General features: G+C 39.7%; 2 protein-coding genes across 3 annotated transcripts in view; one reads left to right on the top strand and one right to left on the bottom strand.

Annotated features, from left to right (window-relative positions):
• The window catches only part of PI4KA (phosphatidylinositol 4-kinase alpha), a 56,792-nt gene that overhangs the window by 25,382 nt on the left and 17,041 nt on the right, over positions 1-14,369 (bottom strand). The window contains exon 19 of the mRNA XM_018076317.3: positions 12,819-12,869. Coding sequence (XP_017931806.1) covers positions 12,819-12,869 — 51 coding nt within the window. The remainder of the gene's footprint in view (positions 1-12,818; positions 12,870-14,369) is intronic.
• SERPIND1 (serpin family D member 1) lies at positions 1,183-9,882 on the top strand. 2 transcript variants are annotated; one of them, XM_018076319.2, is made up of 6 exons: positions 1,272-1,301; positions 1,789-1,832; positions 3,204-4,075; positions 7,632-7,905; positions 8,845-8,989; positions 9,362-9,882. In XM_018076319.2, the coding sequence occupies exons 3-6, from the start codon at positions 3,220-3,222 to the stop codon at positions 9,551-9,553; spliced, it is 1,467 nt and encodes a 488-aa protein (XP_017931808.1). In that variant the 5' UTR covers positions 1,272-1,301; positions 1,789-1,832; positions 3,204-3,219; the 3' UTR covers positions 9,554-9,882. The 2 variants fall into 2 exon arrangements, with proteins under 2 accessions (XP_017931807.1, XP_017931808.1); XM_018076318.2 differs by lacking the exon at positions 1,789-1,832 and having other exon boundaries at positions 1,183-1,301.

Below are 14,369 nucleotides of genomic sequence, written 5' to 3'. Positions count from 1 at the left end.
AAGGGCAACTTTTGAGATGCCTGAAGTAAGAATTTCCTTTGTTTTACACAGGAATAACACCATGCTGATACAGTAACCTCTGCAGAGAATACCTAATATTAGTATACTATCAACTGCAGGGAGGAAGAGACCACATGGTCCTTTAAACTGTGCTGAAGACAATGCCATGCAGCTTTGCTTCAGTGTAAAGGAACTCCAAACCAAATAAATACTCGTCAAACACACTTCTGGTTGCTATTGTTTATGAGCCTTGTGGAAATACATTGAGGCACCAATTGGGGATCTTTCATTGTTTGCACCCACGCACAGAATGACATCAGTTCTGAAGAATTTACTATCTAAACAAGCAAGGAAAAGAGCATTATTTTCAACACATTTTTAAAAAATTTTCCAGTGCTTTTTGCACAAACAGCTGCTACCATCAGAGGAGCAGTTTATCCTCCCAGTCAGTATGATATGCAGTTTTAGATAAATTTATGTAACAAAGATCGGAGTGTGTTATCCTAAAAAGAGTTAGAGGCACAGGCAAGTGTATAAAAAGTGAAAGAAATTGTCCATTAAACTGCAAGCTTCATTCAATATGATTGTATGTTATTAGTCTAAACTTTATTATGAAAATGTTACATTCTAACCTAGCTTGAAGAAATATTCTCTAACTACAATAATTCCCTGGAGGGATGTAATCCAGCAGTATTTCTCTGAAATCTCACAATAAAGCCAAATATGGATGTATTTATAAATCATGAGGGAGACTGTTCATTTAAAAAGCATGAAAAAATTCCTCTATTACAGTAAAATTAATCTGGATTTAGGCTGCTGAAAAAGCTGCTTGTACGATGGAAATGTCTGCACCAATATAACACTGGCTGAAGAATCCCAACCATCACAAACACAGAGGCCTCAAACATATCTGCAGTAAGATGCTGCCCCACTCCCATTTCGGCAAAAAATAGCAGCAACTGGGCTTTTACTGTCATTAACAGTCAAGTTTATGTGTGTGCTTGACTTTGAAACTTTACACACACACACCCCCCCCACCAATTTTTGCTCAAAGACCTTCCTCAAAAGTGAACAAGTACCTGCAAAGCCATAAAAGTAGCTCAACAAACAGCAGAGAATTCAGCAGAGATCACCAGGCAAGGGAGGGATTTTGGCTGACGAAGTAACTTTAGCAGTGTTTGGTTTAGAGAATGTTTACTTTGGGAGATACACAAAAAATCAGCGTCAAAGTTCAGATTTAAACCCTGCTGTTCCCCTTCCTTGGGCTTTTCAACACATCCTTCCCCTACAGTGGCTCGAAGGTAAGTTCCATTTACCTCTTCTCTTATTTGGGGCAGCTCTGACCAAAGAGATTTTCATTGCAGAGAGGGGGAATGTTTTGCCTGGGTAAGTGCAGCTGAGCAAGAACTGAGCTCTGGGGAAGATGAGAATGTAAAGCTGGGAATACACACAGCAAATTGTGCTGTGCCAAAAGCAGAAAATGTTTATCAATGGTTACTGGACAGAGGATCTATCTCATCCCTAAGGGCCTGACTTCTGGGGGCGGGGAAAGAGTAATGGATTTATGAAGAAACAATAAGAAAAAGACTGACTTGTGATGCTCAGTCACAGTCTAAAACAACTTTAAAAGCATCTTCTATGGATCCTTCATTTTTGCAAAACAATCACCTTAAATGGTTTTAGGATTTCAAGCTAATTAGTCTGGGGGGGGAGAGTTTCAAAAAATCAAACTGTCAGCTCAGTTATGTCAGTCCTGCTACAACATGTTTGAAAATATTTTCCTTCAAGCACTGGTTTTATTCACTGATGTGCAGCTGAGTGATCAGATACAGGTATGTACACCTATATATTTTACTTCTATGGAAGAGCTCTTTGGACTATTTGCTAATTTTAAAAGTATTTTAATCAACACCTTAGTAAGATTTTTGTTTTAACTGTATTCAGTGTTTTGTCCTGTATTATATCATGTCTTTTTACACAAAAAAGTACTACCAATAGAATTAGACTTACAATAGAATTACACTTTTTGCATCTTTTTAAGCTCACTGTAATTACTGCACCCAATAGTATGGTAAAAAGTGTCTTACATCCACTTTTTGGTACAGTGTTTTACAGCTGAGTAAGACTGATAGATTCTCTTCAAACAGTATATACCTAAGATAAATCCTGATTTTAAAGGCAATTTAAAAATGCAATGGTCCAATACTCAGTAGACGAAGAGACTGATTAACTTTTTCCCTTAGGAAAATGCAGGTTCTACTTAAAAGTATTCTCAAACAAAAAAGGGAGGGTTAGAAATCTAGAACAGGGATAACACTAAGCCAGGAGATACAAAGTTCTGAACAGGAGCTCACAGAGACTTCATATTATGAAGAAACCAGAGAGCACTACAAGTTCTGCAGTGCTACACAAAACCAAAGTGAAACAAAACACAACTAAACAAACAGCAGAACGGAGCCAGTCTGTGAGGAAAGCAGCAGATGAGCACACAGAGCTGCAGGAAGGGTGCACACATTGAGTAACACACCCCAGCCAGACCCTGAGCAGGCCAGAACATACATTTATGCCCAACACCTCCCCCAGTGCAGTCCCACTGATGGTATTTAGTGCAAGTACATGTCTTTCTACATCCCTAAACCTCCTTTACTCTGTCAGATTTCAGCCTTGCTCTTCCAAAACACTCCCACAAAACTCCCATTTTTGTTGTAGCTACAGGATGTTTTTCACATTTTTTCAGTACATCTCAGCCTTTTGGAATGCTCCTGTGGGGAACTGGGACAGGAGTTCCTCCTCCTCCCAAGCTCAAATCTTCAAACTTACCTTTACATCATATTTTCAGCACACACTCATAACACAGTTAGTGCACATTTTAAGTTTAACAGGTTTATAAATAAAGAGTCCCATATATTTTAAGTAATGAGTTTGTCACTGCTGAAATATGCCAGGAATGACAATTTGTAAGGGAGGAGGTCAACCAATTCTTTGGCAGGCTGGAGGCATTATGTAAGCAAAACCAATTACCAGCAAAACAGATTTATCCATCTAATTAAGATCTGTTCCAATTAAAGAAATAGATGTTGAATAAGGTAACTACAGCTCTTCTGCTGTGACAGAATTCAGCATGGACCGAAAATTAGGGAATAGATAACTAAAATTACTAAAATTCAACTACCCTCTGTTCTCTCAACTGTGTTGTCTTCCAGGTTTTCATCTGCCAGAATGAAGTTCCTACTTCAATTGCTTGCATTTACTCTCATCATAACCTCCACATTTGGTGGGATCAAGGACTTTGTTGAGCATTTTGAAAGCCTTAAAGGTGCACAGCCACACGAAAATGGGACTTATGATATGCCAAACCTACCACTGGAGTTCCACAGAGAGAACACCATCACCAATGACTTGATTCCTGAGGAGGAGGAGGAAGAGGACTATCTAGACCTCGACAAGATACTGAGTGAAGATGACTATAGTGATGTTATTGATGCTGGTCCATACATGGTTTCTGAAGTTCAGCAAGGAAATATTCTGGAATTATTCCAAGGCAAAACCAGAATCCAGCGCCTCAACATCCTCAATGCAAACTTTGGCTTCAACCTTTACCGCAGCGTGGCAGACAAGGCCAACGCTTCAGACAATATTATCATGGCTCCTGTGGGTATTTCCACTGCCATGGCTATGATCTCCCTGGGTCTGAAGGCTCAAACCCAGCAGGAGGTGTTATCTGTTCTTGGCTTTCAGGAGTTCATTAATGCCAGCACCAAATACGAGCTCATGACTGTCCACAATCTCTTCCGCAAACTCACCCACCGGCTCTTCAGGCGCAATTTTGGTTACACCCTGAGGTCTGTCAATGATATTTACATTCAGAAGGACTTCTCTGTTCTGAATGACTTCAGAAACAATATGAAAACATACTACTTTGCTGATGCCCAGCCAGCTGATTTCTCAGACCCCAGCTTCATCACCAAAACCAACGAACGCATCTTGAAGTTGACCAAAGGATTAATAAAGGAAGCTCTTGTGAGTGTAAGCCCTGCAACACTGATGATGATTCTTAATTGTATTTACTTTAAAGGTAAGAATCCATTATTTCAATCTTAGTGATTTTCTCAGTATTCACTGCATATTCATTAGAAATCCCAGACTTCAGTCTAGCCTACACCATCAAAAACCTGACTCCCTCATTAAGAAGAATCTCTATTATTAGCCCATTTTTGCATGTTTCTGTAGCACACTGCTATTCTAGTCATGCTCTGAAGTTAGTGGGTATTGCATACTTAGAGCAAATGCTCATTACATACAAAACCTTAGAAATTCAGCGAGACTAAAAAACAACATATGGATTCAAAATAGCCCCAGAAAGGATCAGCTTTGTAGGAGTCTCAGATGGGAAGGTATTAATGCGTGTGCAAGGTACTAGTGACATTCAGCCCTGGTTTCATTGAAATGGTAGAGGTTGATTTCAGTTAAAGCACTTAACATTTCTGAGGTTTTCAGGATTAACAGGAATGGCTACAAAGAATTTCAGCTTTAAGTATGTATTTTATTTTTTTATATATGATCAGAGAATGATCCTTGCCAAGAAGGGAGTGAAGAGAATAATTAAAACAGTATTCTACAACTAAAAACAAACATATTCACTCCTTGGAATATTTCAGTTAATTCAGCAAGAAGTGTCTGTTGATATGGGTCCTACATGTATGGCTGTAGGCTGAGCAGTTAAAGAGGCTGGAGTAAAGACTGTACAATATATTCTTACTATAAATTCTTATTTTCAATTTCTTTACATTTAAAGTAAGAGCCTGTGGTGAGATTTGCAACATTAGTTATCTGTCTCAGGTTGAAAGTTTGTTAATTTTTCAACAAACTTTTAAAATGACATTAAATGAGTTGGGAGTGCCAATGAAAGAGCAACTGAGGATAAAAAGGAAATCTGTTACTGACTGTTTAGGGTGAAAAGCAGTTGACTCAAAACACAGGTAAAGAAAGACAGAGTAGCCCAAAAGGATAACATTTGCAAGCACCACGCTCTTTTCCATAAGTCATAAAGGAGTATATTTTTCCCCAAGTATGTTCCTGCTTCCAGGAAGCAAATGTCCAAGGGCTGTCTTACACCTGCCACCTCAGCAGGTTACAGGAGCAGCAAGTTTATGAAATGTACCTTTTCCCACTCACTTGCAAGGCACCACTTCCTTGAATAATGCCACTTATCTCCTTAGGGGATCTGAAGCAATCCTTAGCATAAGATCCAAACAATCTCCTATTCTCAGGTACCATCTAAAAGGCACTTGTATCCTTAACTACACCTCTGATGATCATACCAGAGTAAAGACATGGCTTCACTGTCCATTACACCATCCTAAGAAAAGGATTATGCAAAGTGAACCAGACACATTTTTTTCCCATAATTTGGTCAAATTTGAAATACCTTTTTGTCTCACGCTGAAATCATTAAACACTTGTGTTACCCCAAAGTAACAAAAAATAAATAGCTGTAGTACTGGAACTCTTGAGTCGTCAAGACCAAGAAGACTTTTGGCTTTTTCTTCTGCCCATGGACTCCTGTTAATTCAAACTACCTCGGTGCCATCTGCTCAAGGCTGTAATTTCTACCCCTCAAAACAAAAAGATCAATTCTCTATTGCTGCCTCCCATTCTTTGGTCTCACAGTCTCTTGGGAATTCCATTTTGAGGGGAACTGAAGCAAGTTCTGCTCTGGGGTTTCCTGGTTTCCCCACTATTTCTTCTAGTCATGCCAATTTTGCCCACATCTTTCCATTTACAGCACTTGCACTGTTGGTACCATTGCAGACAAGCTCTGTTAAGCCCTCAGAGCCGAGAAACCTGTGAGTGTTCTCAGACAGAGACAGATGCTCAGTACAAGTGATACTGAGCAAAGGGATACTTGCCAAACCCAGAGAGGTCTCAACCTCTTTTTATACCAAATACCATCAAGAAACTATTGGAAACTATTCACACTGGTAAGAAGCACATTTTATGTTGCACAGGTGTCCAGTCTCCCTCCAACCATTTATGAGCTTCCTATCAAGTAGGAGCTGGTTATTTCAGCCACAGCATTTTTAGTAACCGACAAATTTTGGCAGGTCCAAAATTTTCTGCTTTTTTCTGAGATTTTAGTCATGAATGCAAGAGAGGAAACAATCAGGGAGAAAACATTTGCCACCACAGATGGATCCAAAAGACATCATGGTGGAAGATTCAAACCAGGAAGTCACAGAAGTCATAAAGTGCCAACTGGCCTCAGCTGACCAAATGCCTCCTGGGGATCAGTATTTTACACATCTGCAAAACTGAATCCAAGAAAAATGTTCCCCAGCTCCTCTCTTTTCCTAGGAGGAACTGGTTATGTCTCCCACCCCTCAGGTGCTGACAGTGCTGCTGCAGCTCCCCTGGCCCACAGCAGCTCCACATCATCAGCCAGCAGAGCCCTGTGCCTGAGAAGTGGGAAAATTTGTTTGGAAATGGCATCATACATTTCATACCCCATTCCCTTCAGAATATCAACCACAGTCTCCTCACTTCTCAAACTGGTCCCCATCAGCCTGACATATGAAGAAATCATTAGAATGAAATTGAACTTAAGGCCTTTTTTTTTTTTTACTTCACAGTCAATTTGGCAAAGTCAGATTAAGGGGCTCAGAATGACTTGCACTGATTAAGGTTAAATTTGTGGGCTCTCCACACAGTCACAGCCACATTCTCCCCATACTTGCTTGCCTATGGTGACCTAAAACCCAGAGTTTTAACAGGAAATACCAGTAACCCTATTTCCCCTATAATCTTCTAGCTTTGTCTGCCCATTAGGAACAAAATAATGTTTATTCCAGAGCCATGGTTCTAAAAAGAGGACAACAGAACACTGCTTAGAAAAAGGACCTCCTTTCAAACAGTCAGTAAATATCTGGGGTATCCAAAGTACCTTTACATAAAAAGACTCAAATCATGATGGCAAAGCTTTCTGGGCTGCAAAATGTGTTGAACTGCATTATTTGGGCATACACCTGTCAGACTGCAGCACATCTACAGGAATGTGTTATCACATCAAACTGGGCCACAGAATTAAGAACTCAACAGGTTCTGTTAAGAGAGAAAATGAATTGGCTTAAATGGAATAATTTAAGATAATGCCTTCAGCATATCATGTTTTAAAACATTATGCAAAACTCAAGCAGCCATTGCTTAGCTTGGTACACCAGTAACAAGCTCAAAACAGGTGCCTTCAGTACTGGATTCAAGCACTGGATCTCAGCAAATACACCTGGGTCAGTTGTTCTGCAAGGGGCAAACCCTGGTAAGTACTTTGCATCTGTTAAGTGTTGTAATTTCTGGCTTCCTCGTAGAGAAAAATAATACACACCAACCTCCTTCAGCTCTCCAGTTGGTGCTTACCTGCTTTTGTAATTCAGAACACTCAATCAGACCAATGTTAACTTAGAAAGCAGGAGTTTTGAAGTCACTTTAAAACTAATTGAGGCTTAACTAAACCCATCAGTCTCCTACAGTAATTTCCAATTCACGTGACTTAAATCTTAATGTAAACTATTATTCTGAGAATATATTATCAAACAAGGATCTTGGGGTTTTATTTGTGTTCCGCATTGTCTTAACAGGAACTTGGGAGAACAAGTTCCCAGTGGAAATGACTATGAAGAGGAGCTTCCGCCTGAACGAGAAGCAGACAATAAAGGTGCCCATGATGCAGACTAAAGGCAACTTCCTGGCTGCTGCAGACCCCGAGCTGGACTGTGGGGTGATCCAGCTCCCCTTCGTGGGGAACATCAGCATGCTCATCGTGCTGCCACACAAACTGTCTGGCATGAAAGCCCTGGAAAAGCAGATAACACCCCAAGTGGTAGAGAAATGGCAGAAGAGCATGACAAACAGGTACCTGCTGAAAAGCACAGCTTGTTAAAGTCTTAATGTGTTTTCTTGATGAGACTGACAAGGGTAAGTAAAGCGCATAGAAGATAATATATTTTGATTAAAAATATTAAACAACCCCCCCCCAAAAGGAGTTATTGAATTAATCAGGACCAGTGAGCTCTCAAAATTTAAATGCTGTCACAAAATCAAGAATTATGGAGGTGGAAAATTCTAATGAAGTTTCGAAATTCTTTCTGTTGAGTATTTAATGATGTAGGTTTAAAGAAAAAGCTTTTACTGACAAAGTTTACAATTAGGAGGAAAAACAGGAGTATGAAAGTAACAGGTTACTGGTGCAGAATAATTTGGATCCCAGAGAAAGCAGCCTACGTTCAGTTCACCACTGAGCATCCCAACAGAGCTGTGTGTGAAGGCACACATTCCATAACCAACAACGGACAACACAACTATGAGAGAGGGAAAATCATACAGCCTGCATTGTACAAGATGACAGATTAGGTGTATCTGCCTTCAGACTTCATAAAAAGAGATAATTTGTCATCTTATTCAGGAATTCAACCTGTTGACATTGTACACAATAAGTGACAAATCTCCAGTTTAGCACTGCAGAAAATCTGACAGCCTGACATTCATTACAAGCACATCCACCCATGCACTGAACTGCTCAAAGCCAAGTATCTTACACACATTAATAATGCAAATCACCATAAGTGAAATGTCAAATTGATAAACTGACAGTTTTGAGAGGGGAATTAATTTTTTTAAGCAGTTTAAGTCACGATGCTCAAGTTTTGAAAGTACAGTAAACAGTCCTGCATGTTTGTGTCCTGCTTGCTGAAGACAGCAAAAAACCCAAACCACTACAGAGGTGTAAAGCAAAGGAGTCATGCAAATATGTATCTGACAATGATTTTTCCTTTCTGTGTTTATTTTTACTAGAACAAGAGAAGTGGTTCTGCCTAAATTTAAGTTGGAGAGGAGTTATGGCTTGATTGGTTACCTGAGATCCATGGGAATAGAAGAACTGTTCAATGGAAAAGGCGACTACTCTGGTATATCAGATGAGAAGATCACCATTGACAGGGTATTTACTGCTCTTCTCATTTCCTTTGTAATTAACTGTACCACCTGATAACATGGTAACATCATAATAATATTGCACAATAAGCTATAATAGTATTTTTTATCATCTTTCCCGGAGGACACAGGAGGGATGTGAGTATCTCTGTATGTCCTTGTCTATCCATACAATGAGGAGCATGCTTAATCAGATGTCAAAGGCAGCAAGATTGTTGTGGTCAGTCAGGAACGGGCTCATCCCTAAAACAAAAACGCCAGGATTGCTGCTGTGTGGGTGTTACCAGCAGGATGGGGGGAAGGCTGTGAACACATCATTTGAGTGTACTCAGGAGAGCCTCAACTTCTCTTCTGTCTGTTTGTCTGTTTGTTTGTTCAGTTCAGTCACCAAGGCACAATCACAGTGAACGAGGAGGGCACAGAGGCTGCAGCTGTCACCACCGTGGGGTTCATGCCTCTCTCCACCCAGACCCGTTTTGTTGTCGACCGCCCCTTCTTGTTCCTCATCTACGAACATCGGACCAGTTGCCTTCTGTTCATGGGCAGAGTTGCCAACCCAGCCCAATCTTAAAGCAGGGAAGGCCTCCAACACCCTCTTATCCACGGGCTGGATAATCCCACCTCAATATACCGGTATCATAAAGGAAAATTTAGTGTCGTATTAGCTCATACAAAAGCCACTGGTATCAAAAGAAAATATATATTATCTGCAGGTAGTTTCACATGAATGGACTCAGAGCAGTAGGTAATTTGACTGCAGTTTGAAGTGGTTAGTGCCATGTATTGATACAAGTGTATTAATAGGAAAAAAAAAAATCACAAAGTAACTTACACTTTGTGTTCTACATCAGTGTATAAAATGTAATCAATAAAATATTTAGACTATCTGGATTCTTGAAATTTAGCTCTAAATTTGTGCCAGGATGCCTGTTTATAATAAACAGGATTAAGGAAATCCTGAATACCTGACCAGTCCTAGAAACAGAAGTCTCTCCTGGGCATTTTACACAATCTAACTTGAAAAAGGATGTGTCTCCTCTTTCTTTTGCTTGCATCATTTAACATTCAGTGAATACACACAATGCATATCAACATTCAGGCTGACACACAGTGAACCTTAAGGAGCAGGGTACCAAATAAGGGGAGACAGAAATGTCTTGAAGGAAGGAAATACTAATGGATCCACTACTTTTCCCCAACTTGCATCGTTTCAATACATTCTCTGATCTTCACTGGCACAAGTGGTATTGGAATCAGGCCAACCAGGTAAGTGATACAAATATCCTCAGAATACCCTGCACAGGAAAAGCAGTCAGCAAAATGCTCTTCTCACTGGCTCAGAATCACCTAACCCTCTCTGCAAAAGAGAACCATTTGGAGCACTCACATTCATTAAGAATTCAGATGCACTCTCCACTCTGGATTCAATGGGCAAAACCTTTCCAGTCACTGCAAACTTTCTGAATCAGTCTGGTAACAACATGAATGCTGCACAAACCCTGTTCCACAGCTGAAAATGAGAAGATTTCCCTACACTCTGCAGACCATCATCTACCTGGTACAGGGATGGAGCTGCCCTGTACATTCAGGTTGTTAAAGCCAATGAACAGACTCACCTCTGCACACCTTCATTTACATGGTATTTTTTAAAAAAAGTGCCAGTGAGACTATTTTTATCATTATTTGCAGATACAATACTTGACATGTCCTATCAATCCAAATACATTATAAATTTGCCTTATGTTAGCAAATATACACAAATTAACCTATAAACCTAAAACAGTTATTTTCATACTTTCAAAAAAATGTTTTCCAGTTTTAAGTTTAACTTACTGATTTAATTTTGCTTTTATACACTGCCATTTGTAATTTTGCATCTACTACAATCAGTTGCTCCATACAGGAAGCTTTTTAGCATGTCAGCCAGTAAAATACTGGTATTAGATAATGAAGAGCTGATACTGAATAGGAAGTTCAAATGTTTCCCTTCCTTCCTTCCTGTCTTTTAAGTCAACCACGGGGGGGATAACTTTCAGTATTGAAGGTGGACAACAGAAATCATGAACATTCATAGGCACATTTTACTGTTTTATCTGTATTCAAAAAGAAAAGCATATAAAAAAAAAAGAAAAGTACATTCAAAAGATTAAATATGCACACCTTAGACTGAATTAGTTTATCAATGATTAAATGAGTTGGAGCATCTGAAATACAAGTATTTTGGGGACCTAAGTAACAGGAATTATTCAAGGTAAAGAGGTCAAGCAGAAAGGCAAATCAGCTACTGCTCAAAACTCATGATCTTCATACATTGTGCAAGGAAGTCAAATATTTGCTTCAACAACCATAATGTAACCATTAACTCTTGCTTCAGATTCTGGCACTATCTGACTCCATTTAAAGGTCACATTGGTTAAGAAAAATGCAGTTATCACCAGCTATTCAGAAAAAATATATCATCAATAAAAATCTCAAACAGAAAAGTATCACCATAACTGTTACATTGAGTCTCTAAGGAGCACTAATGTTTTCTCAGGATGTGAGGAATGGTCCTGTTTTCACTCAAATCTGCATCACCTACAGCTGAAAAATGCTACCCACCAGAACATGTCTCTGGACACAGGGCAGCTCACACAGAACTGAGCAGCACTGAACAACAGTGATCCAAGACATTTATAAGCACGTTCCTGGAAAGCCAGGAACTCGTGATCACTGCTGAACCTGGGAGGAGCTGCTGTTGGAAACAAGAGAGAAGAAACAGGGGAAGGAAAGGAACAGTCCTTTGATCTTAACCAGGGCTAATTTTGGGCCCTTCTCTCTGACAAGACTCAGTGAAGAGGTTTGTGAGGGCAGGGTATGAAATGAATTATTTTTAATCTGCTTGTTAATGGATGTGCAGCGTGAGCAAGCTCCAAGCAGGCATTCCTACTGCAAACATGGGATACATTCTTCCCTTTAGTCCCACCAGCTGTGCAGGGAAAGTTCCACAGAATAATTCAGTTTCAGAAGGGGAAAAAATAGCATGATGCCTTTTGTCCTTCAGTAAGTTCAAGTTTGTCTGTGGATCTTTTAGACATGATTTTTTTTTTGGTAAAAGTTACAGCAGTGAGGCAAACAGTCCTACTGACCTGGAAACACACATTGCATGTATCAAATTTTCTGTTGGAGATCCAGCATAGCTGCACACCAATTTTTTTCCTCAATAAGTAGTTACACTTTGTTAAAAAAAATGTTTTTTCCCTAGAAAAAGTTGCCAATCAGGACCAAACAGATATACTTCTGAATAAATGACTCTGAAAGGGACATCAGCACATTTCCTAAAATACTTTCACAGTGTGACAGTCAAATCTCATTTCAGAAGACACAGGACATTTTCTCCCTCCTTTATCATTGATTTTTTTTTCCCTTTTAAGAAGCAGAATTCACTGTGCTGCCAAAGTAAGATTTACTTTTAACTCTGTTTCTATTAACTTTTGTTTTTCACTTCTCCTCAGACCACAGATATCTGCTGTTTATTAAACTGCAGGCCAAACACTATTTAGAGTAACATTCCCTGTGGTATTATTTAGCTCATGAATCTCTTGAATTCATAGCTTGAAACAATCTAACCCTGAATCACAAAAGATTAACTATTTTTAAGAGATTTGTCATTATTAAACAAATTATCTCCCCCCTTAGAGCAAGAAGTACTATTTTACAGTGCTACTGCAGTTCTCCTGGATGCTGATTTCTGCACTAGTTGTCAGTCAAACCAGGAGACCACGAAACAGGACCAATATTTGATAAATGTGAGAAAAATCATTCTGTTTGCAACAACCCAACCGTTGGCTACTCACCACAGCAATGACAGGAATAAGCACACCCAGATTCCCTGCACTGCTGGAGGCCTGGAAAAGAAAAAGGAAATTATCAAAACATCTACAATACTTGCTTTCAGGGGTATTTGAAGCATCCAACATCAGACATTTCCTTCTCCCTGTGCAAATGCAAACACACATTGCCAGTCCCAGCTCTGTGTCCTGCCAAGGGTTGTGCACGAGGGGGCCCAGAGAGACCCCCCAAAGTCCACAGGACTGAGCACACCCTGCATCTTTTAACAGAGCTTTTCAGATGGGTCCTCAGGGACTGCTGAAGGGATTTTTTTACTCTGTAAGTACAGGGGTGTCAGTGTTTGGAAGTTCAGATATTGTGCTTTGAGCTAAAGACAGAAATTTTCATTGATACCATGTCTACTCTGACATCCAGTAACTCCTAAAAGAATGTTCACATTAAATGAGTGGCCAAAAACAAGTGTCAAATATTTACTAACAGTTTCATTTTACTATCAAAATGTAACCAAAAATAACAAGTCTGTAAAAAGACACCATTTTCAAAAATTTATTTAAGCAGGAGGAGCAGCCTTTTCCATTGACATATAAGAAGCATAAGGGAGATATGTACTTCCTTTGACTTTTAAGGACTTTTTAAACTGCACACTACACAAGTGTTGGCTCTTGGCCAGTGTTTAAGAACTGAAAACAGAGCACACAGCACATCATCTCCCACCTCAGGCAAACAGGGATAGCACAGACATCACATCTCCTCTCTGAAGTCTTTCCTGACCTCACATATCCCTCAACACTGGATTTAGGAGGGAGGGAACCCTCCAGCTTCCTCCTTACAAGGAAAGATCAGGTGCAGGGACTGCTGGCCCCACAGGGAGGAGGAAAGGAAGAAATGCTAACAGGGCACAGCTTTGCATGAAGTGGAACAAACCAAAAGGAAACAATAAAAAAAATAAAAGAAAGAAGAGAGGGAGAAGCAAAGCCAAATACTCTTCAGATGAAACAATAATGACACAATCCAATTAAAACACACTTCAGTTATCTTTCCTGGAGAGTCAAGATAAAGCAAAGCAAGAGATGGGCCCTAAAATATTTTTGAAGGGAATAAAATAACAGCATTCAAGACACTCTAAGGGGTAGGAACAACTAGAAAAAGTCACTATTAGCACTTCTGTTACAAAAAATGGAATGTCAGCCTCTTTATGATAACATATGGCACTGAGGATGAAGAAGATGCAATGACTTCCATCCCTGGGCATACTCAGGGGACATTAGTGTCAACTATCAGCAAAAGAAAAAAAAAAAGCTATTTTTCTTCCCCTCACACAAGCCACTTTTGCATGGTTGAAAACAGAACAAATAAGTCACTGGAGCATTTTAACAATTATGGAGCAAACTTAAGTATGCTGAGAAGCAGAGACACGGGCAAACTACTGAAATAAAAATTGCTTTGGTTGGGGAGCACAGCACGTGCAGTGCTTTACCAACTTCATCTCTTCCTGAAAATGAAGTATCCCAGGCTCCAGAATGCCTTTGGTAAGTGTTACTCTGCACTGAGAAGAG

Source organism: Manacus vitellinus, unplaced genomic scaffold, assembly GCF_001715985.3.
Source record: "Manacus vitellinus isolate BGI_N305 unplaced genomic scaffold, ASM171598v3 scaffold_31_pilon, whole genome shotgun sequence".
Classification (NCBI taxonomy): Eukaryota; Metazoa; Chordata; class Aves; order Passeriformes; family Pipridae; genus Manacus; species Manacus vitellinus.
Note: the sequence above shows the minus strand (reverse complement) of the source record. Positions and strands in the feature narration are given on the sequence as shown.

Bases quoted from the DNA above. Each gene is read 5' to 3' on its own strand.
- SERPIND1 (XM_018076318.2), top strand. From the start codon at position 3,220: ATGAAGTTCCTACTTCAATTGCTTGCATTTACTCTCATCATAACCTCC. The intron at 4,076-7,631 runs GTAAGAATCCAT...TTGTCTTAACAG, and splicing joins TAATTGTATTTACTTTAAAG to GAACTTGGGAGAACAAGTTC. The intron at 7,906-8,844 runs GTACCTGCTGAA...TATTTTTACTAG, and splicing joins CAGAAGAGCATGACAAACAG to AACAAGAGAAGTGGTTCTGC.